Source organism: Mugil cephalus, chromosome 5 (assembly GCF_022458985.1).
Source record: "Mugil cephalus isolate CIBA_MC_2020 chromosome 5, CIBA_Mcephalus_1.1, whole genome shotgun sequence".
Classification (NCBI taxonomy): Eukaryota; Metazoa; Chordata; class Actinopteri; order Mugiliformes; family Mugilidae; genus Mugil; species Mugil cephalus.
In genome coordinates this window covers 19,636,664-19,660,909 of record NC_061774.1, presented here as the reverse complement: position 1 = coordinate 19,660,909, position 24,246 = coordinate 19,636,664, and the positions used below count along the sequence as shown (strand labels likewise).

The following is a 24,246-nucleotide window of genomic DNA, read 5'->3' as shown; positions in this document are numbered from 1 at the left end:
TGCCACATGTTAATAGTAGGGATGGAAGGACTTCAGATTTTTTCTATTATGTGGTGAAGGTCGACTAGTCGCCAATAACACTGCTAATAGCAGAAAGTAATGCTTTGCCACAATTAAATCCATATTCTTGACCTGGATGAAAAAATGTAAGGTCTTTTCTGCAAGCTTGAACACAAACTTCTGTCAGCTGTAGCCCACGCGAACACCATAAAAACCGACATGTTGACACTTGTAATATGTGCCTCTTGCTCGGCAAACTCAACTCTACAATAACTTATGTGTCTGCACCATGGTGCATTCACTGACATCAATGACAAAACTAAAAAAAAAAAACACGCCCTAAAACCACAGCAACAATGCAAAAACTAATAGAACAATCTTATCAATGCTTTGCACTGCAGATATGTTTAGCCTATAAAACGTCAACATTTAATGGTACTTTATGGCGTGTTGTAAAATGGGATAGTGAGGCCAGGTTTTTAAGAAAAAAAAAAATCGTATCGACCCACAAATATCGATACCTCCAATCTAGATGCGTGACTTTTAGAATCGATACCAAGTTCACTTTCACAAGAAAGATTATTACTTTTATGGCACGGAGTCTGTAATCAATTCTAAAAAAGTAAAAAGCGTGAGAGAGAGGAAGCGCAGGGAAATGCCCCCCACACCTGAGACAGACCTCTATGATGGAGGTCCTTAAATTCAGAGAGGCAGGAAATATCCAGGTATATAGTGAAAATACATCACAGAGCCCATCACAAGAATATACACATAGAGCATGTCCACCTGCTGTTGTTTCTTAACAAAAACACATAAAGGGGAAATGATAGGGAAGGATAGATAGAGACCTTGGTTGACAAAACAACTGTTTTTATCTTCATTTTTGTTTGAGAGAGATTTTTTTTTGATTGGCAGATTGTCTTTAATTGCTCTGATCAAAGAGAAGTCTGATATTTGGCAGCTTGTTTAATTCTTATAAATAGGAGTAAACTACGTTTTTCATAATTACATTCACAAATGTTCATTGCAAACGTCACTGTTTCCATACATAAGTAGACGCCTAAAAGTATCAATGTCGGTATCATGATATTAGCCTTGGTACTACTTGGTATCGGATCGAAAGGGAAAATACTGGTATCGCACATCCCTGGTAAGAAGCCTTTTCCGTGTATTGCAATTAAAAGTCTAATTACTTCAGACGATTGAATTCACCAGTAAATTGTTGATTTGCTGCCGCTGTTTCTCGCGTTTAGTGAAGGTGTTAAGTAACTGCTGTCGAAAGGATTTGGGCCGTTCCTCTGTTAGCGTTAGCAGATGAGTGTGTCTTCTTGTAGTCGTACTTGTGTTGCATTTCAGGGCCGACTTACATATTTTGGATGTCACGGTAGAATGGGCTTCATCCTCGGTGAAGTTGTTTCCATACACTTGATGAAGCACTGCTAGTTTGCTGCGACAACCCACCGGTGTGCTCACCTGTCTTCTCAGAGGGCAGAGGCGTCCATGTTGTTTTTGTCACGTGATCAGTGAAAGAGCGGACATCATGATTAATCGACTAACCGACTAGTTTGTACAACCCCTAATAAACACCAAAAAAAAACATCATCATGTAAGTTAAGCAATAAATTAAGCAACCAACCTTTTTAGTAAAACAAATAGTTAGACATTTAAGGATATGATTTCTTTCTTTCTAAGAGTTAAATGAGAAGTTTGTCTTATGTCTGTCGTTCTATTGATACAGAGGCTTGCTAACTTAGCTTAGCAGAAACAAACAATTAGTATGCTACATGTGTTTAAAAGCAGGAGTTTAAAATAATGGTTATTTTTACAAAGGTTGTGTGATTTCCATAGAAGACAGTAACCTGAAAAGGATATGCCCCATTATGTGAAAAACACAATGCTGCATTGCGTATTGTTTTAAAAAACAAAACTCTGAGATTTCTGCTCCCCTCAAGAGAGAGAGAGAGGTACAAAAACCAAAGAAATGTATGGCCTCAAGCCATGAATCTGGTGGACGATGCTAACAGCGCAAAACAAACACTGACTGTGGCAGGATTTGTGTTTACCGCCAGTGATTTGTCTTCACCCAAATTTGGGCGTGGCCAAAGCAAGTAGAGCTCCCCCTTGTGGCTGGCTGCAGTATAAATCATACACTCCACCTCCTTCATGTTAGTGGATGGGTCTTGGGCCAAAAATTAAACACAAAAGTACACATCAAATTATTTTCTTTAAAGAAAACCTGTATCCCCGCAGATATTAGCCTCACGTTGCCCAATAGAAGGAAGTGGAGTCCATTTTTCTATAGTTATGGGGCAGGGTATTTTCTTTGCTAGGGCTACCAACTCTTATAATTTTTACATGTCAATTTGTCTAGGAATTAAACTGACAAGATATAACATGACATGCTTTAAGGACATAATGTTATTACATGATGTTATTTGTAAAGTTTTGAGTTTTTGGTTGTTTGTTAAGTAGAGATCTCTCTAATTTGTATGCCAGGCTAAGCTGGTCGTAAAAAGTGTAATGTACAGGCAGATATGAGTCTTTATACAGATATTTGTTAGCTAAAGCAAATTCTGGTGTGTTAGCCTTTGACCAGTCTTTTGATGAACATACAAGTCTGCTCGTCGATCTAATTCATCAGTTTGCTTACAACGTGTCAACACGGCCCTCTTATAGGTGGTGGCTGAAATAACATGGAAACTGCGCTGATTCAAGTTTGCAACAACACGAGGAGGGAAACTTTCGGCGCCATTCTGCAGTGATTGACAGGCAGTAAAGGGAGAGAAATCTGACCCCGAAGTCATTTGTTTCCAATCATGTGAAATGGCATGCCGAAACAGGGGAGAAGCTCGGCAGAGAGTCTGGATGTACAAATATACTCTGCCTTCATTAGATTAACATACATGACACACACACACACACACACACACACAGGTTGCACAAACACATGCGTGTCAGTTATCTCCTAATAATAGTTGCCATACACCCGCTGACAGGCACTCAGTTGTACACACACACATGCACACAGAATCCTTTGCCCGCTCAGCTTCATGCCCTGCAGCCTCGCTCATACTTAGCTGTGTGAGTCTCTTGTGAAGGTTTGTACTGGATGCTATTTTCTCTGCAAACTTAATAAAAGCCGGTTATTTATCAGGTCGGATTATGAGACATGACTGAGCTCAGCTGTAAAGTTGAAAGTGAAACCAGCTGTGGCCGAAATTGAATTACAGTCAGTGAGTAATGTGAAAAGCAAGAACAGTTTAACAGTTATTAAGCGCTCCTCTACTGCCCTACCAAGCAGCCATGCGCTGCATAGTTACAAAGAGCTCCACTTAGGATTATTGCAGTTCTATCTACAACACCGTCCCCGTTACAAATATAGACCTTGGGATCCCAGTCTCTTGCGATCACAAGTCTCTCATAATTAAACGGAGCAATGATAGAACCAGAAGCATCCATGGGTTTTCTGTGTTGAACGCCCTTGCAGTACGGCCACACGTGTGCACAGGCAAAGGTCACTGGGGCATTGCATAGGCATGTGCTCACTGACAAGCCCGTGTCTTTGAGGAGCAGAGGTTAGACGAGCAGAGGACAAACAGTTTTAACATGTGGCCTGGCAGCTGGCCCGCATGCCTGTGTGTGTGTTTTGAGGTTTTCCTGCTGAGCGTTCCATCAGAACGTACGCCGTTCATCAGAGAACGTGTTAATCACCCAAACAGCTCGTGCACTCCCCCTCACAACTCCTTACTTTTCACCAAGTCTCATTTATGTTTGTGTCTCAAACTAATTTGTTCGATCGGCGGTGCTGTGCTACTTCCTATTCCTGCTCACATTTTGCCCACATTTCACAGGGACGTACTGCACTTTAATCCACTACATTCATATCAGTACAACATAAAGGACACGATGAGTATATTTGTGACAATGCATTTAGAGATTTTTTTTTAAATCCAAAAAGATTTTTTCCTCTCCTCACAGTATTTCCATAACATATGCACATTCTGCAGTGAATACCTTCGTTCTTATACACTTTTACATTGTCACCATCATTTTAAATTAGCATGAAATACCCTGTTTTACCGTGGTTGTAGGAAATTCACTTTACTCCTTCTGTACACTCTTTTCTATTATAAGTGGAGTTGTGTCTTTTAGTGCAGGGTGGCTGGAAGAGGGCTGTCAGCACTTAGCTTATGACCAACAAACACAACGCACACTCTGACCCGGGCTGTCCATCATGGGGAGACGTCCCTCCCCCTAAGAGAAAGCGTGCGCACTAATTCCTCCCGTTGTCTGATGGGCCATAGGGGGATTCTACGTGTGTGTGTGTGTGTATGTGTGTGTGTGTGTGCGAGATAGAGATAGAGAGGAAGAGGCTCTGGCATTAGTTTTATTCAATACAAACCTATAAATCAACCCTTTTGGAACAAGAGATGTGAGATACTCTTTTTCTCTTTGCCCCTATCTCTGACAGAGGGATATATCGCTCTTACCTCTTTTTGCTTCCTGTGCATGACAGGTTATCACTCTTGAGAAAAAGAAAAGAGCAGGGGCGCGATGGAGTGAGAATGATGCTCTGTGGCTGATGTATCAGATGGCAGACGTGGGGCTGGGGTTGGGGCTACGGGCTCGAGAGAACGGAGTGATTTAACGGTGGCCTGCACTCTCCTCTTCTCTTATGCCTGCCTCGCTTCTTTCATGTCTCAACCCAGGGTCGACCCGCCTGCTGCCCCAGATGGTGCTGTCTGTCTGGGCTGCCCTCTACAGGATGTGCACCTCTCACCCCACAACTACAGACCTATACTCGCTTAATTGATTTCAGGGGGAAGGCCCTCTTTCTCTTGGGTTTCACACACACACACACGCACGTACGCACACGGTCAGCTTGCCAACAACCAGTGCCCCCAGTGCACACACACATACGTGCGGCTGGCGCTGTGCGCTGTCAGCGCTAATTCAATTTGAGACGCGGGAGTGTGACTAACAGCAGACCTGCAGAGTGTTTTACCATATGCACCACACACTCCAACAGATCACTCCTCACCCGCACTGCTCTGTCGTATGCATTGGAATAATAATAGTGTAATTCCAGAAGTATAAATCCTATTAGTGGATCTCCTCTAGTCCCTTTTCGTTCGTTTTCAGTAAGCCCTTCATCTTCGCTGCTTCACCGAGGATTAACTCACCAGCTAAGTGAGCCACGCTTTAGTCACAGCATGTTAACTGTACCATAACCTTCTGGAAGTTTGTACATTACAATGATGAGAGACGTCATTATTTCCCATTAAAATTGCATTTCATAGAACTGAATACTGCTTTTTCAGGAAAAATAAAAGAAGTATCACATAATTATATATATATTAGTAGGCATGCCGTCTTGACTCGATCCTTTACTCGAATACTGCAAGTACAGTGCTATGCTACGTCCTGTTTCTGCTCAGCCACATTTCAGCCCCAATGTTGCTTTAGCATGTTAGCATGCTAATATTTGCCAAGCACAAGGTGCATCGGAACGATAAGTTTAGCATGAAAACTAAACATTTTGACTGATGATCTTCTCAGACGAAAAGTCAGTGGAACACAAATATATTTGAGATAGCCCGTGTCCTGTTTCAAGCTTTTTTCCACTAGCTTGGCTAAATTTGTCACAGATCTGCAGCGACACAGGATCAGTGTTTGATTCAGCAACAGTTCTCATTCAGATCTGGTCATGATAAGGTGAAATACAGATAAATGTGGTACACAAGTCACACTGCATTCACGTGTGTAGACACAAAGCCCCGCAGACAGCTTCAATAAAGAGCAAAAGACAAGGCTTCATGTTCCACGTCCACAGGTTGTTTCACTGTAAGAGATATCAGGGAGGGTGAGGTGAGGGTTAAGTCGAGTGGGGTTAACAGGGTGAGGAGAGGGGTGGCAGGATCAGGTGTGTGTGACAGAGGTTGTGAGGGTGTGAGCAGGAGATTGGTTAAATCTTAATGAAGCGTGCTCTGGAGAGGACGGATGGACAGGGCCAGCTGTATTGGGGCGTGTGTGTGTGTGTGTGTGTGCATGAGACAGTAAAACTGATTAAAAGCAGCGTTAACACATCTGACAGGATACAATGGTCAAGAGGTGAGTGGAAACTGGGGGAAACCTTGATCTGGAACGATTAGACACACACACACACACTCAACGGCGTCAGCAGATGGAGACTGGGGAAAGCCCTGGGCGGCAGCGATTGGTCACACATGCCCATCGATATCCGAGTAGAACCAATCAGCTCAGCTTCCTGTGTTTGACCTGACCCTTCACGGCTAGTAATTGAATATTTCAAACGGGAAGCTGAAGGGGAGATGGAAGACATAAAACGGGGAGAGGAGGAAAAAGGGCCGGTGCTGCTTCACTGCATGGAGCTTCCTCTTATAAAGTGCTGCTTTAAGCTGACACTGACTCTTTTTATGCTGACTCCTCTCAATGATAACAGAGTATAACACAAATGAGGGTTAAACATGATCTTCTAACCACCGTAAAAAAAAAAAAAAAAGGAAAAGGTTACACCACAAAACAACAGTATATACTGCTGTATAAAACAGAGCATGCCTTATGCAAAGCTGATTTAATTTTCTTTTCCAGAAGACTTGCATCACTTTGATCTATTGTTGTATGTTACATGCAATAAATATGCAGTTTTAAGCTTTCAATGAACTTTTATCCACACTAGGACATTAGGTAACAGTATTTTGGCGACCCGTGACCTATTTCTTTCAGAGAAGCGTGTAATTTAGGACTAATTATGTAGCAAATCTGCTCAACACAACAACTCCAAAATCATCACATCGCCACATTTTTTTTATTATTATTGATTGAATTGCCAGTTATTCTTTTGATTATCAAGTTATTCTAATCTTGAAATCATAACAAAATAAGATATTCAATGTGTAATTAGCTTAGATCTTAATTTTTTACTTACTTTTTTTGTCTCTAAATTGAAATAAATACACTCTAGTCATGTATTTTTCATAAATGTTGCTTTGAAATCATGGTCCTTTTCCACTTTGTCTCCTCTTTCCTATAACTTGTTCCATATGTAAAAGAAATCTATTGGAAATTGAATTTATCTTAAAAGTATTGACTAATAAATTAGCGTCACCTTAAAAAAATACACTCAAGACTATATTTTGGGCTTCAGTTCTATATATACAGTATGTTTTCCTGCTGTTTCCAAGCTCATGACTAACTGTCTGAACACAGCGCTTCATTTCCTGTGTATGAATCACACAGACGTCCAGCCAATCCCCTTTGCTGCAATTAGAGCCTTTATCCCGAGCCAGCGTGTGTGGCTCTGAGCAGCCCCCGGGTCGGCCACGGGGACGGGACCACCAGCCCTATACGGATCCCTGCCTGTCAGCAAGTACAACTCCTCAAGGAACCGGGACAAGAAGGTGTTGACGGCGCACACTGGGAGGAGAGTCGCTCGGTATCAACACCTGACACATACACAAACACAGGTTTCCCCCCTCAGCAGTGCTCACACAGGAGCCGGACTCCCGCACATCTGGTGGACGCATCTCCTCACATATGTTGGGATGCGCACGGCGGAGAGACAAATAGACCCTGGCAGACTCTCCGAGCTTTAATCATGTCGAAAAAGAGAAGAGACGTCCGCTGAGGGTTATGAATAGAAGAGAAAAAAAAAAGCATCAGATAGATTTTGTGGATCCTTACAGCAAAGGAGACGTGGAATTTTAATTTCAGGTGATTTAACCCAACGCAGAAATGACTGACAGCTGTTGGATCACCGGGGGTCAGCGGCGAATGAGGGATAACTGCATGCGCGCTCGAACGCACCGCAGCCACCAAACTTATCAAAGTGTCCGGTAATACGCAAGAACAGAGGGTCGTGTCAGTCCGGGGGCACTGATGATGATTGTGGATGTAGTTAAGTGCGTGCTGATGATGATTAGGAAGGACACAAAAAGGGTCAGAGGTGGCTGAGTGTCACTCTGGAGAGCTCCCATCAGCTACAGGGCTCGTGTATGGATTTGTGTTCATGCACAGATATGTGTGTGTGTGTGTGTGTGTGTGTGTGGACTCAGACGGCACCTGTAATGGCTCCCAGCTGAGACATGCCCTACTCTCCCCTCCCGCCTAGGATTCGGTGAGTGGTGTGTGTGTGTGTGTAATGAACTGCTGGCATGCGAGCGGCAGAAGGCCGCTTCCTCTACAGGTGACACCTTTGACCTCTCATCTGTTCCCTGTTGGAGAGGAGAGAGTGGGGAGGGGGGTGAAAAGTGTAGGGATGTGGCGAGGTGCATGTTACAATCAAAACACAAATACGAAATTACAAAAAAATGTGTTGAGAACTCTTTTAATGGCTTCCCGTTTAAGCGCGTTGCACTGCTACATGAGGACAACCAGTAACATCACAGCCAAAAGCCCTCCTCTTAGGACAAATATAAAAAATGAAATTAGAAGGGTTTACCAGTGGTCTCCACATCCTCAGTCATGCAGGAGAAACAATACATTTACAGTAAAAGCCCACCCTTATCAATACATTATCAGTCAGTGAATAGATCAAATATTACACAAATAAATAAATAGCTCTTTGCATTTTATACACACTGCATAACCAGTTCTGAATGAGGTATTATCTGTCCACAATACAAATGCAAGTACAATTTGCAAAACAAACCGTGAACATTTAAAAAAGAAACATATACGTGTCCTACTGCTGAGCTACATAACAATAATAATAATAGTAAAAGGAGTGCAAACGTTACAATGGAGAAATGCAGTCAGTAGCAAGACTGTAAACATCCTTTCTCACAACGGACTGCTCCGAGGCATCTCTTGTATTTCTCTCAAAAAAAAGAAAAAGAGAACAAAAAAAAAAACGCAGAAGAGGCCGCAAGACTCACAGACGCATTGCATCCATTTCTCTTTTAACTCCCCGCGTCTGCTTCTTTCTCGTCCTCTCTGCATCATTATCAGACCTGGTCTCGCAGCCTGGACAGCCTCTGGGAGAGTTCATCCTGGAGACAACACAAGAAACAAGCATGCAAAAAAAAATAAGAAGAGGGGGAAAATCAGGAAACGAGGACTTGAGCTAAAAATAAATAGAACATGCGTGGACAATCCAAACAGCGTACTTATACGTATTTTTTTATCTTTTGATCTTGTGTGATTAAAGAATTGCTGCGTTTAAAACTTCACAGACATTTGACTTTCATCAGAGAAGTAACTCGCTATTAACTGTGGAAAATCACAAGTACATGTGTCAAGATTAGTCAGGAAAAAATAGTTGGTTAAGGATAGAAAAACTTATATAGCAGTTCGTGCAACACTAATCAATAATAATTTGATCTGCACAGGAACATGTAGAATCTTTACGCAAATTCATTTGTTTTGTCATTTGTAGCGTTAAACACCGATTTAGATGCACGCAGGTGTAGAGTCCATGTGGAGAGAAATAAAGGGAAGAACGATCTGTCGTAATGCGTCAGCAACCAAGCTAATCACATTTGTCAATCAAATACTTGTAACAGCCTTGTGGTGGTTTTAAATTGATGACTGTGAGTAAACTGCGTGTAGACGTTGCCTCTCAGCTCCAACTTAATTCTTGTGTCGCAAGTTGCACGTCAGACTGTGAAGAATGGCAACGTTTATATGGACACTAGTAGTGCACAAAAAACCATCTTGTAACCACCTCATCTAGAACAGACTGGCTCCTTTTGTTCACATGTTTTAATCAAACTGGGAAATAGAGGCTGTGCACAAAATGCACTAAGTTATAAGAAGATACTAGCTCATAATAACCTTGATTAGATTGGAACAGATTTTTTTTTAAACATCAGGTAACGTGACGAGTTTGCCCAAAGGACAGAAACACAGAGGTAGCACTTATTCAAATAAGAGTTTGTAAAGACGAACAAAAACAGATTCTATGGGGGCTGTGTTGTTGCAGACATAGATTCAACACCACACAGTGGCTAGACACAATTTCTTTGGTTGATTACACAATTTTTTAATATATATTTCTTTATTTTTCCCCCACAAATTTAAACTTCTTTAAATTCACATTAACATGAATCTAACACATTTTAGTAAAGGGATAAGGGATAGCTTAATATGAATGCAAAATTATATATTTATAAATAGCACTAGGCCCAGTTTAATAAAGAACACATATAGTAGGTAGGGGGTCCCTACTTAAACTCTCCATCAGTTTGGAGACGTTGAAAGTTGAAGACTCCTGTTCTACTCTTGACTGGCAGTGTATTTTGGGGGCCCACGTACAGGATCTTATCAGAAATATCATTTAGCGTCTGTGTAAAGACCAAAGTCTGAATCTCTGATCAGACTGATTTCAGTCAGGTTGAAGAGATATTATCCATATAAAGGTGGCCATGACAACCTCACAGAACAAGATGTCTTGGCTGAGATGTACACCGACTACACCGGAAGTCTCAAAATAATAGCTGAGGCCTTAAAAAATCCCAGGTTATGGTGACAGTAGTTCATGCGTACCAATGTGACTGCTAAAAATAACGTGCCAGTTCTATTCAGGGGATGCAAAATCCCACTAAACAATGGCAGCAGAAAGATCGGTGTATGTGTTACCTGCTCTGTCGACGCCACAGAGGAAGCCAGGGATGTAGTCTGGCCTGCGGGAAGCTCTAGGTTTAGATCCAGCCTAAAAAAAATAAAAAAAAACATAAGAGCATGTTCACCGCTTCATTTCTTAAAGTATATCAACTAAATAGGGGAAATAAAAGGCACAATTTGTTTAAAATTAGTGTCGTCGCAATTTATTATCTGTGCCTGATTTTTTAGCTTTTTTTAAAAGAACGGTACAATGTGTATTTTATTTCTTTTCCCGTCCACTAATGCTGTTAATGGTTAATGCTCTCTGACGGTTTGAACTTCTTACCCTGCTTCATCCGCCATCTCATGCAGCAGCAGATCCACTTCACTCTACGGGACGCAAAACAAAAGCAAATGAGGGGAATCGAAGAGATAAAAATGGAGCGAGTTTGCGTTCATAAACAGCGGCGAGGTCACGGTTGTTATGTCTGCTTGCAGCCGCCGTTACCTGAGGCGTCGTCAGAGTAGTGGTGCTGCTCATTGTGTCTTCCATCTGAGCCGTCTGCACGTCGAGGGTCTCGAACTGGTTTTCAAACTTGTCCATCAGTGCAGAGATCTGTGCAGAAAAATAGAGACAGGAATGTGTTAAATTGTGTTGAGCTTTTTATTTTCTTCTTTGTGTGTGGCAGGGAGCAGATTTACTTTTTACCTTCTCCAAGTTCATGCTTTTCAGTGTAGCATCCATGGACTTGACGACTCCAGACATCGACTTAGATACCTTGGAAAAAGTGGATGGAATTAATTGCTAGAGCTTCTCATTTTTTTTAAACTATCTAATTAATTGTGATTAAGAAATCAGAATCAGGGTATTTGTGGTCAGAAAGGGAGATGGCAAATCTTAAAAAGCTATATCCTGATACCTCCACTAGGTGTCACTTTAACCTTTTTAACGAGATTCTCAGTCACGACTGCCTCTCATCCTAAAATCATCCTGGAAGCATCCTAATAGTTTCAAGGATGACACTGCTTAAGGACTAATCTTCTCAAAACCAACCTACCATTAGCTGAACAAGCTACGTCCTCTTGGTTTATTAATAATGTCATGGTGCTGATATTTAACAGACAGGGAGACGGAGACAGACGTGTGAAAAGTACCGAGAGGTGTTTTTCAAGTACACGAACTCACGCTCTCCTCTCATCTACCCAGATATCATTAAGTTCTATTCCATGAAATGATGTCTCTCCTATAGTGAAACTGAATTAAAGCAATTTAAAAGAAGCCGTCACTCTCACAAGAGCGAGAAGCTAATAGCTTAAGGTCTGAAGTACATCTAATGACATTATGTAATTGGTGTCTTTTTGTATGTCTGTCTCCTGGCACTTTTTGTTGACTCTGAAGTGACAGCACTCGGCAGCTTTTCAGCTTTTGAAATAAGATGTCGTTTTCGGAGTAAATTGGGGGGTAAACAAGCATGCAAGCCTGTCCTTAAGATAAGATAAGATAAGATAAGATAAGATAAGATAAGATAAGTCGTTGGGTTTCTTGAGGACGTTTTGGGGAGTTTAGGATTTTATTAGGAACATGTGTGGGTTGTGCTCATGTGAAACTCACATGACTAGGTTCTGTAACAAACCTTTTCTTTTGTATTGTAGATATAGCATAACGTGGAACCTTCTCAGAGCTAGAAGACTGTGTTTTTACTGTGACTGTAAGTGCCACAGTGTTTTTTGTTCGGGATTTCCCAAATAAAATGTGAAAAATACAAACTACAGCACTGTGACTGAATACAGGAGCTTCTTCTGTAGATTTCTACCTAGGTAAAAGTTGGGTTCATGCAGTGTTTAGCTACTCGGCCTGTTGCATTTCATAAATTACAGTGTAGGACAGTGTATATGAAGGGCAATAACCTCTTATCCTAATTTCCCCTCATCGTTTTGCTATTGCAGTCTAACAGAGATAGAAAGTGCCCACGGAAAATGACCTGCCACCCTGACCTGGTTCATAGTGACAGCTGTCTGGACCCTGGAAGCCACAGCATCCACACGGGCACTCATCCTCAAGAAGTTAATGGACTGGTGCTTCTGACGGATGGCATTCTCTGCATGGATCCTGGCTGCCTCCATGTTACCCTTCTGGATTGCCTGAGAAACAGACATGCACACATAGCACATGTAGCATCAGCAGCAGCAGCAGCATTGTCACCCAGCTCGGCCGGCCTCTAACAAATCTACAATTCAACCTGCAAGCCAACCTGCTTCACTTTATTCTTTTCTGCCTTTTCCTCTTTGTCACATTTCTTAGAGTTGCGCTGGAGCTCCTTGGCAGCAAACTTGAGGTTGAACAAGTGCTCTGTAGAAGCTAGTCAAGGGACGGTTCTTGTTCGTGGTGGTGATACATTCATATTGCGAGTTAGTCAATGCAGAAGTCGCAGGCATAGCTAGTTACCAAAGGCAGCTTATGGCTGGTAGCTACGGATGCAGCAAGGCGAATGTCTCCATCGTCACGGACACAAGGCGACACAATTTGAAAGGATACTGTCCATTTTCGACATGGTGAAGGTCTCTTTCTGGGACAGATATTCAGTTTGCACAACCAAACAGCATCCAGCCACTCGCTTATTACCCGGAGTTGTTTGTTTTGATTTTGATGGGCTGTATTCCTCAATGCAACGAGACAAGAGGCTTCACTTGTGCGCACTTCCGCATTTGCTTGTCTTCAGCTGGAGACGCAGCTCCGCGTTTGTCTTGCAGTCTAAATAAGAGTCTTCGTTTTTAGCATATAAGATTTTTTATATACAAAATATTCAGGAAGGGAAAAAAATAAGCACACACAAGGTGTTAAATATTAGGAGTTTGTACATTACGCATGCGCGAAATAATGACGCTGGGGTCGTGATTTTCCCGAATTTTCCTGCATATTTGAGATGGTTATTCCCTAGTTGTATGTAATAACAAAACATTATACGGAAAAGGTTCATGTAACATATGATATTTTGTCCGTGAGGATGTGTCTCTGTAATTACGCCGAAAGTATGACTACACATTTGGAACTGCGGCCGGAAAACGATGGGAGGATTATCTTAATTTATCTTTATCTTTGAATACAATCGCTTGATGCTTGTCGCCACCTTGCACCGTCGTCACGCACGGTCACGATCTGCCGCGGCGTGTCCTAAGCAGACAAGTTGCATCCAGGCTAAAAATAGTTTGTACCCGGTACCGGTAGGTTGTGGTACACGTCAAGTGACGTCATGTGTGTTTTTTTTATTTTTTTATGAGGGGGTAAATTGACCTTTTCTACGAAGCCATTCGCTGTTTGCCTCGATGCTTTTCCTCGCGTTTTTTCCACTTTATTTCTGGTGCGTTAACGAGTTAATGTGAAACATCTGTGCTTGTTTTTTTTAATCTTTGCTTGTTTTTTGTTTTGTACAGTGTCGTGTGGAGAGAGTCTGGAGTAGATATACGGACGCCCGCGCACATACACGCACACATACACACACACACTAAGAACGAGATTTTAGCAAGGTGGTGTTGGAGAAATGAACAGGAAATTGCAGCATGAGGATGAAGAGGATCATCGGCTGTCCAGATAGAAAAACCTCTGTGTGCGTAAAGCATCCAGCTGAAGAGGGATGGGGTTGAAGGAGGGGGGGATTAACGGCTGGGTCAGGGGGAGGGAGGGAGCAGCATGGATGACTCATACTGTATCTGCTGACACTTTGTATGGACACGCCGTTAGATATAATGGTGCCTGTGTGATCCCTCAAAAACAAACTGTTAAGCTTACTAGCAAGTTCGCCTATAACCGAGAAGTCCTGGCCTCAACTCCAGCACAGGTCATGGGGTAACATATTGGTATTAGGTTAACTCGAGTTATATCCCAGACAGACCAGGTAGGTACCCAGTGTACAATAACACCGACACTCATCATGCCAGTAACCGACCTGCCACCTAGCACAATAGACAGGTCCTGAATTTAGCTCGCATTTCAAACTTTTTTTTTCTTCCTGGAGCTGGCACACATGCCCAAATTATCCCTGACACTTGTTAACGCCCTCTCTTCCACCGCCGTTGTTGTGAGCAAAGGTTCCTGCACACAAACACAAACGCATGCACACACACACACAGCACTCATACACACACACGTATACTCATTTACACACATACACGCACGTACGAGCGCACACTCCCCAGTCATAACTGAATGACGGCAGGTCGCTATGGAAACTGCGTTACGCTCCGGGCGGCCGAAGGAGAAAACAAGAGCGCGAGGACTCGTTTCATTCTTCATTTCAGCACCACGCGCCTCCCGGACAGCGCCCGAATGAACTCGCGCGCAGATTCCAGCATCGCATTCCTCACGAGGGACAGAGCCGCATCAGCACCGAGCCTCGCCGGAGTGGGTAGGGACTTCAGGACAAACCCGCGACGCACACGACACACTACCCGTCCGGACCTGTAGCTCGGCGGATACACTCGGTTCAGTTCCGCTGACCAAGCCTGGAGCCGGTCGCTCCCTCGACTGCCACAGCAACAGGTAAGAACCGGTCCCCTCTCTCTGAAGTTTCTAATCCTGCTACTCAGAAACACTCCTGCCCTTTATCCTGCCAGGCACTTAATTGCGGTTAATTGCTTCCACCTGGCATCTCAGGTGTAACTAAGTACGTTATTAAGTGATTAGAGTGAAAAGCAGCGGGGCACGCTGAAACCTGGAAGGGCTCCGGGTCATATTCCTATAAATTCTAGACTATACCAGAGGTGAAGTATATCACCCAGCTTAGTTATTTCCCGATGAAACTATTTCTGTAACATTTTCTATTTTTAAAAGATGTCTACTCCATATGTTATACACAGTCAGTAAACATTGCCGCTGTTTATTTTATATGGACAATATTCATAGATATGATAAGGATACATTGCATAATAATAATAAAAAAAAAGTCAGGGACACAAAGTGCTAATCGGTTCGTGGAGTTCTTTCCATACACAGGGCAGATTTGTTTGTTTTCCTGTGTGCTTTATGACCAATACCGCAGCCTAAGTTTACAGAGCATCATTGTTTGTTTTACACCATGAGAGATTTGCTGGGTTTTCGGTGGCCATAGATTATGTGCGTGCTGAGCCGATACGCCTGGATGAGTCACTCAGGCTGCAAGTTTGCAGAAGAGTGCGAAAGGGGAGGGGGGAGAAACAGGGGGCCAGCTGGAAAACAGTCGTCCCGCAATGCCTCTCAGCCTCCACAACACACTGTTTTACTTCTTTGTGTTTGTGGCCAGTGTCAGCTGAGCTTTGTTTACTGCCTGTGGATGTAGGATTACTTTGCAACCTGAAGTTCACCTGTTAAAGTTGGACTCAGGTACAGGCAGGTTTCTCCTCCGCGCGGCAGTGTCTTAGCAGCTCCGTGTTCTCTGGTAAGCACACTCTGTTCTTTTTAAAGAAAAGTCAAGGCTGTGTTTTGTAGCTTCGCATGGAGCATATGCTGTGAAGTAAAGTGCTGCTTTATCGTTTGTTGAAACACATGCAGCAAAGATTGGAAGATTTCTAAACACTCCCTGTAGCCGATTCTTTGTGGCTGGTATGGACTGCAGCCCTCTGAGATCTGGCTAACTGATACCAGAAAGCTTCCCATTACTGCTCATTAGTATCCCAGTGTTTAGCCTGATAGTATTGACAAATCATAGCATTCAGCAGCATTCAGCTTCACCACTGAGTGACAACTATTGATTAAAGCGAACAACGGCTCATAATGGGCTGCTATGAACCACAGTTGAACACAAGCACTCACTCCCTAAAACACTTTGACAGATGCACCACAATCACGCACTCAATCACATCACAGAGACTCTTTGCACTGACTTGGTTAGGTACATATTGTGTGGCTTATTAGAAAAAAAAAAAGTGTCTAGTTCGGAGAGACTGATTGATTGAGTGTGGACGCAGTGTTTAGCTGCCAGGAAGATTACATGTGTGAGAGGCAAACAATAAATAATTGGCTGATATTAAATTCCACTTTGTTCCAATTTGTGTAAGAATCTTCAGAGGTGTTACATAAAAGCTTGTGTGCGCTCCCATGATTGTGTGAAAGAGTCTGTGTTTGTAATGTACACACAGCATGTGCTGCACACACGGGCACAAAAACAGATGTGTGTCTTTAATTAGTGACGTTGGTGTGATTAATGCAGTCTGCCGGTGATGACTCATTCAGCTTAACCCTTGCCTCTCTTTTGGAAACAATCAATAAACAAAGATTTAGCCTGCTTTTACATTCATTGTGGTCATAATTGTTATTGTCTTGCACATTTTTGTAGTATTATTTTAGTTATTCTGTGTAATGTTTAAAAAAAGAGAAAGAACTGAAGCGCATCCTGATCCAGCCACTGTCTCTGACTGAGGCTGAATGTAATTTAAGTTATTCATTACTGTGTTATGAGGGGTTCTAGTATATAAGGGGTTCTAGTATATACGTCATGGGTAGTAAACACTGTAATGTGTTCCTCACTTGTAACCCAGACACCCACACCTTCTAATTTGTTGTGATCTGGTTCAACTGTGGAAGAATATTCATGTGGAGCATATCTACATGGTTTGCTCCATGTGTCAGTTTGTCAACACAGCAGTTACATTAGCATTGTGGAAAAGCTGTCAGCCAAGCTGTGACTTGCAGACAGCCTACTGGCAGGGAGAGTGCATATGAGTGTGACTGAGTGCTAAGTGTGTGAGAGAGAATCGGGGAGAGAGCACAAGAGTTAAATGCATGGCACATTACTTTGGCTTGATTTGTAATGAACAAATTTACATCCTCCTTCCCTCCCTTCAGGGCAGCAGCAGCAGCATGTCTGAGAGAAAATCCAGTCAGCGGTTTCACAGCCTGAACACAGAGCAGGTGGAGGTTCTCCACCAGGTTCTTTCGGAGGTGGTTCCGATCCACGGCCGCGGGAACTTTCCCACGTTGGAGCTGCGTCCTCGTGACATCATCATAGCTGTGCGGGCTAGGCTTCAGAACCAGGGAATCACAGTTAGAGATGTTCGTCTGAACGGCTCCACAGCCAGCCACGTCCTTGTGCGAGACAACGGGACGAGCTACAAGGACCTGGACATCATCTTTGGAGTGGAGTTGCCCAGTCAGGAGGAGTTCCAGGTACGATTTTGGTTCTGCTTGCTTAGAAAAAGTGTCATTATTGTAAAATAAAAAATCAATAATCATTCTGTTGTATTGTATCCAGTCTGTCTCTGGGCTATTGGAGCACTGATTTTTCTGGTGCTATATTGATAATTATATTTTTGCCATCCTAAGCATAATTTAATTATAGAATATTAAGCCATACTGGTGCTTTTAATATTTTTAACTGCATTATGGAGAAAATGAAACCACAATAATGTCACAATACTCAACTCAATAATACAAGCAAAATTGCACTCAGATTGCAGTCATTAGTTATAGCTGTCATGTTGTTGACTTCTTGTTCTCCCAGGTGATCAAAGAGTCAGTGCTGGGCTGCTTGCTGGACTGCCTGCCTGCTGGGGTCAACAGGGAGCGGATCAGCAGCGCCACAATGAAGGAGGCGTATGTTCAGAAAATGGTCAAAGTCTTCAATGAGCACGACCGCTGGAGCCTCATCTCACTCTCAAACAACAGTGGCAAAAACTTGGAGCTCAAATTTGTGAGTGCCCTGAGGCGGCAGTTTGAGTTCAGCGTAGACTCCTTCCAGATCATTCTGGACCGCCTCTTAGAGTCCTACATGCAACAGGATTCACAGCACAAAATGAATACAGTTGATCTTATGGACCAGCCTGCAGAGACCCCCTCTGTGCTCAATCAGACTAGTGCTGCAGAAGCGGAGAAGTCCACAGGCAAAGACTTATTCAGTAAAGAAGAGTCTCAGATCAGCCGGACACAGAAAGATGAGGTGCATGAGAAGGAGTCTCAGGCAGAATTAACACAACACACTAAACATTTAAGTCCAATAAAAGACCCCACACAGGAGAAAAAAAACAAAGAGAAAACACCTCCAGACCTCAAAGAGGTGTCAGAACACACGGCAAACTTAAACGAGACCAACCAGACATCTCTGAACCTTTTGTCAGAAGAGAAACAAACCTCTGAGAGCAATGAACCACCAGCTCAGACTGAACTCAAACATGAGCCTGAGCTCTCAGACAAAACTGAATTCTCAACGGAGGTGGAACAGTCGGAGCAATCGAAGCCCTGCGATGCCCAACAACCAGAACACTTAAATCACAAGGAACTTTCTGTCCAGGAAGAACTGGCTTACCACACAAAACCCCCCGATGAACAGAAAGAACTCACAGAGCAGATGGGACAGTCTGAGACGCCAGAAACCTCAGACAAAACCCAAGGAGAGTGTCTAAACCACGCAGAACAGCCTCACAGTACAGAGCAGGCTGATAAGACAGACTTATCCGAGTGTTTCACAGATGATCAGAGGAGCAATGAGGAAGATAAAGCTGAACACGTGTCTGCTCCAGACACTAGCACATCTTCAAATGAGACACAGTTAGCAGATGAAAGGGACGGCGAAGCCAAGACCAGTGAGGAGATAGAAGACGAGAGCAAAGATGACGCAGAAAAATGTGAAACCACAGAAGAGATCCTGGCATTAGAAGCAGAACATGTAGAAGACACACAGGGTATCGATTGTTCCTGCGCCACCTCTTCCATTCATACAGATTGCAACACACAGCCTGCTATACAGGACATATTAGAGATTCACAGCACACAACAGACAGGTAACTCAGAAAAAACACCCAACACACTTGACGAAGTCAGCGCTTCAGATACTCAGGACATTTTACCTGCATCGCCCAGCCTTGTTTCTGACAAAAAGACCTCCTCTTCTCTCTCCTGTAAGGCCTCAGAGAGGCTGTCTCACATGGTGGTGCTCAAACACTCCTCTCCCAAACCCCCTCGCAGGATGTGTAGAAAAGTTGCCCCAAATCTGAACCCCAGCCCAGTCTCTGACAGTGAACTTGCTGCGTCCTGTCTCGATCCACACCCTTGCCCCGCCCTTGAATGCGAGAAAGACTTTAACCCAAAGCCAAACCCTACATCTGCCCCAGCAACCAGTGTCTCAGATAAAACGAATTCAGGGCCCGAATCCGATCCTTCAAGCGACATATCCTCAAACCTTGATCTTGACCTTACCTCAGACACTGACCCAGCCCCTTCTACAGTCTCAGCTGTGGATCCCACATCTTCTTTCACTCAAGAGTCATCCACTCTTCCTTCACCATCCTCTCAGCTAAACACAGATGATTCACATAAAATTGAAAGTGTTCACAGCCTAAAACAGACACCAACTACAGATGATGTTGAGGAGCAAAGTCAGTCCACCCTTAGAGAAACCATCTCTGCTCCCAAACCACTGGAGCCTCTTGACACGGTGGACACATTAGTTTCACAAACCGATGCGTCCAACCCCCAAGAAGCCGTGTATACCTCAGAAGCTGAGCTCAGTGATGAAGCTGATGACAGAATCCAACAACAAACCAAAAAGGTGGACGTGGGCCAGTCCAACGTCGCTTCATCAGAGACCACGCTTAGCTCACCTTCCTCTTCCCATTGTGTTACACCTCCTATTTCCTGTGTCACGCCTCCTGTTTCCTGTCTCACCCCTCCCATACTCAGTCTCTCCCCTCCTTGCTTCACTCCCTCGCCCCCCATCCTCAGCCCTCCCCCGTGCCTGACCCCTCCATCTCACTGCCTCTCATCTTCGATGCTGAGCACCGTCAGCCCCACGACAAGTTTCAGCTCTCCACCCCTAAGCTTCAGTCCTACATCTTCCTGCCTCAGCTCACCTCCGTACCTCACCCCTCCCATGCTCAGCCTGAGCCCTCCTCCACTCTGTCTTACACCCCCTTCCCCCTGTCTCAGCCCACCTCTCCTCTGCCTCACTCCACCCGTGGATTCAGAGGACCTCGTACCTCAGGTATCTCCAGACATGGAGCCTTTGATACTGAACACAGACACAGATGAACAGATTAAAGGGCCCTCTCCTCAGCCAGGAGTTCCTCTCTTACAGTTGGAGGATAAAAGGGAACAGGATTATATCTCACCTTTGCCCGAGGTTGCCGAGCCTGTCGCTTTTCCAATCACAATCCCAAACTCCACCTCACATGTGCAGCCTAACTCTCAGTTTGGAGACCCAGGGGACTCTGTCCCTTTAGAAACCGTTGAGGCATCCAGCTCTGCACCTGTGATCAAAGAGGCCCCTAAGGTAACCACAGACAAGTCTGAACAGTGTGACGCCCCTCAGGCATCTGGCTCGGTCCCTGCTGTCGAAGTCCTGGCAGAAAGCATGTACGGTGACTTTGAGGCAGCCATGGACCACCTGCGCTACCGCCTGATCGCCACCAGGAACCCAGAGGAGATTCGAGGTGGCGGTTTGTTGAAGTACAGCAACCTGTTGGTCAGAGACTACCGACCAGCCAGCGAGACTCAGATAAAGACACTGGAGCGCTACATGTGCTCCCGCTTTTTTATTGATTTCCCAGATGTGCAGGAGCAGCAGAGGAAGATCCTGTCCTACTTGAAGAACCACTTCATCGGTGAGGAGAGAAGCAAGTACCAATACCTGATGACGCTGCGTCGCGTGGTGGACGACAGCACGGTGTGTCTTATGGGACACGAGAGGCGCCAAACACTGAACATGATCACAGTGTTGGCGCTGAAGGTTCTCGGAGAGCAGAACATTATACCTAACACAGACCATGTGACATGCTTCTACCAGCCTGCCCCGTACCTCGCTGAGCACAGTGCCCCCTATCTAGCAGAACCCAGTTACTGCAGCTACTACATACCCCAAGGGGGATCAACTCTTCTATACCAACCGTACCCCTTGCATCTGCACCCGCAGACCGGACTAGTTTAAAACAGGCATACATTTACTTACACGAAACACACAATTGACCAAGGGGATGGTGCTTGCCATTAAGAAAGAAATGGAGAATAGAAATGTAATCCAGGGATATACTGCTTGGTCTATAATAGACCTATGGGGGTGGGACTGAGTGTGTTTTTACAGTAAACTCCCTGAGTACTCTGTAGGGATTTAACATGATTATATGTAATTATATGGGCTTTGTGGGAAAATAATAATTCTTCCGATATTGTTAAAAATTCCAGAAAATGCTGTATGCACTGCATGAGTCATAGGCCAACTGTGCTGTTGACACACACACACACACACACACACACACACACACACACACACACACACACACACACACACACACACACACTTACATGCAAACACACTTCCAGGTTATTACATTCTTGTACACTTTTCATGTTCTTACTGTGTTGTTCTTAATGGGTTTGTTCAGAATGTGGACTTTGCCTGTGGTTGATATTGTGCATGGATACATTAGGACTGTTCTCTCACTGCCAAATACTGTGTGACTACTATGCTTCTTAAACAGTTTAATGTAATGTTGTTATTCGTTTACCGACGGGGGGTGTATTCTGAAAAATGATGGAGGGACAAGTATACCAATGTGAAGAGTACTTTCATCAAAACACACGCATGCACAACACACACACACACAAACACACACACATAAATATAAACACACGAGCAAATGTGTAATACTGTATGCACACAGTTAGATGATGCATGACTAGCTAAATTAATTACATCCTAAAGTCACAGCAAAGGCTTTTAATTTATTAAAGATTGATCTATTTTTGCAAGACTTTCCAAGATAATACTTAGTGGTAAACATACCGGTTTGTTCTTACAGAAAAATGCCAACAACAATGCCTTTGGAATAGACTGTACAGCATATTGATTACAGAACATTGTGTGCGAATACACAGCATTGTTATCAGGTAAACTGTGTTAAGATGTACTGCTTGATTCCTTTCCCTTGTGCAGTCCTTTCTGTAATCATGTGAAGTATTGTATCGATTAGTGTTTAATTTATTTAATGCAAAAGTTTACTCTATGGAGGTGGTCAGGTTATAACCATCTTTGGGTCATCTCTAAACATGACAGATCCAGATCTGTCTAGATGGAAAATTACATCTAAACTCATGATTCCTCTCAGTGTGAAGCAGCATCTTCGGATTCACACCAGAACCAACGTGAAACAATTTCAGATCCACCTCAAACATGTTTGAATCCATGTTTGAAGCCGCGCTTCAGTAGTGACTATGACCAAAGATGGTTCGGTAGGGAAATCAAGTGCCTAAATGTGAGACATCATTGGCATGTCTTTATCTCACTGCACTGGGGGAGTTAATGGGGTGGGCCTGGGGCTGGGTCGGGTGTGTGTTCAGTTGTTGACCCCTGTTACTGCTGCCCATTTTGATGTCTTCTTTAATGTAGTCCTTTGTTGTAGTTTATTCATGTACAATTTGATAAAATAAAGGGGAAACTAAAAAAAAAAAAAAAAACTCTGAGAAGAACATTTTTTTTGGTCCAAAATCCAAAGTAGCTACATTACGTCTTGGCTTTAAAGAGAGATAAAATTCCAATATCACTTTTTTTTCTTTTGTATTTGCGCCAAATCCATTCTCCCCGCAGCACTTTTCCCCCAAAAATGACACGCTGTACAGCTTATATATCCTCCCAATGATTGCGTTCCGCAATGATCCACTTAAGCGTGACCGTCAAATTACGATAGTGCCCAGGAGAGCGACCCAAAGCCGTGAAATTCAGTCTGTGTGATGCCTCTTATCGCAAATCACCTGTCCTTCAGATGTGTTCGGGCCCAGATGACGCACGGACTACGCAACACGGCAGGCTCAACAATGTGCAAATGTGAGGAGAATATGGTTCCTGAGAAAGTGAGAATGAAAGAGGAGAGGGAACGGGGGGGAGTGTGTTTATATATGTGTGCGCGCTTCAGATGGGAATATATGTGCAGAGGTGGCATCAGGTGTTGCCTTTCTCCACCTAGTAATTGAGGAGACCTACAGTATAATGAAACAATCCTGCTCCCTCCTTACGCCCTCGCTGCCTCCATCCTTCCCCCCCCCCACTTCACACCACTGATAGGTCACAGGCATAAGAAGAGATGGGGGTCCCTTTTCGAGGGAGGGGCTGTGGTGATGGTTGCACGCCACGTATTTACACGTATAGCCTCGCACTGATGTATGCTCGGATTAACGCGCGCTGCTCTGGGAAAGAAAGCGAGCGTGTGATCTATAGGGTCTGTATCAGTGTCTCGCAGACCTCCGAGCCACTCTTGTCCACTCAGGGTTTCCATAGAGACACAGGCAGGGAGCACTGTGGGCGCAGAGAGAGCACGACAGAGAACAGGGAAGACCCACACACCAAATGAGGGGGAGAGAGATGAAAACAAGCCGACGGGAAGTGGGTGAAATGAAAAGATAGTGGATGGAGTGATGGATGAATAAGAAAATGCAGCTGAGCGGGAGACAGAGAGCGGAGGGTGGAGTGGGAATTTGTGTGTGAGCGTGCGGAGGGGGTTATAGATAAAGCCAGGGGAGAGGAGCAGGGGAGTTGATGAGGAGAGCGTGGGAGGTTGTCAGGCCTTCAGTCACAAGGGAGTCACTGTGAGGTGGCTGCAGTGACGGCAGCAGTGATGTCAGAGCAGGAGCGCGCAAAGACACACACACACATATGTACGAGCGTGCGCACACATACACACGGCTGCACGCACATCAATTTTCCTAATGGCCTGCCCACCCGTCCACCC

General features: G+C 44.0%; 2 protein-coding genes across 2 annotated transcripts; one reads left to right on the top strand and one right to left on the bottom strand.

The window, feature by feature from the left end:
• Nucleotides 1-8,331: 8,331 nt before the first annotated feature.
• Nucleotides 8,332-13,442, bottom strand: LOC125008434 (charged multivesicular body protein 1b-like). Its single transcript, XM_047585664.1, has 8 exons — nucleotides 13,100-13,442; nucleotides 12,816-12,913; nucleotides 12,559-12,705; nucleotides 11,273-11,341; nucleotides 11,072-11,179; nucleotides 10,910-10,953; nucleotides 10,600-10,672; nucleotides 8,332-9,011 (listed from the first exon to the last, which is right to left on the bottom strand). The coding sequence occupies exons 1-8, from the start codon at nucleotides 13,113-13,115 to the stop codon at nucleotides 8,967-8,969; spliced, it is 600 nt and encodes a 199-aa protein (XP_047441620.1). The 5' UTR covers nucleotides 13,116-13,442; the 3' UTR covers nucleotides 8,332-8,966.
• A 778-nt stretch (nucleotides 13,443-14,220) lies between these two features.
• Nucleotides 14,221-22,978, top strand: LOC125008433 (flocculation protein FLO11). The gene is made up of 3 exons (XM_047585663.1): nucleotides 14,221-15,100; nucleotides 17,381-17,701; nucleotides 18,036-22,978. Exons 2-3 carry the CDS (start codon nucleotides 17,396-17,398, stop codon nucleotides 21,450-21,452), a joined length of 3,723 nt encoding a protein of 1,240 aa, XP_047441619.1. The 5' UTR covers nucleotides 14,221-15,100; nucleotides 17,381-17,395; the 3' UTR covers nucleotides 21,453-22,978.
• Nucleotides 22,979-24,246: the final 1,268 nt, after the last annotated feature.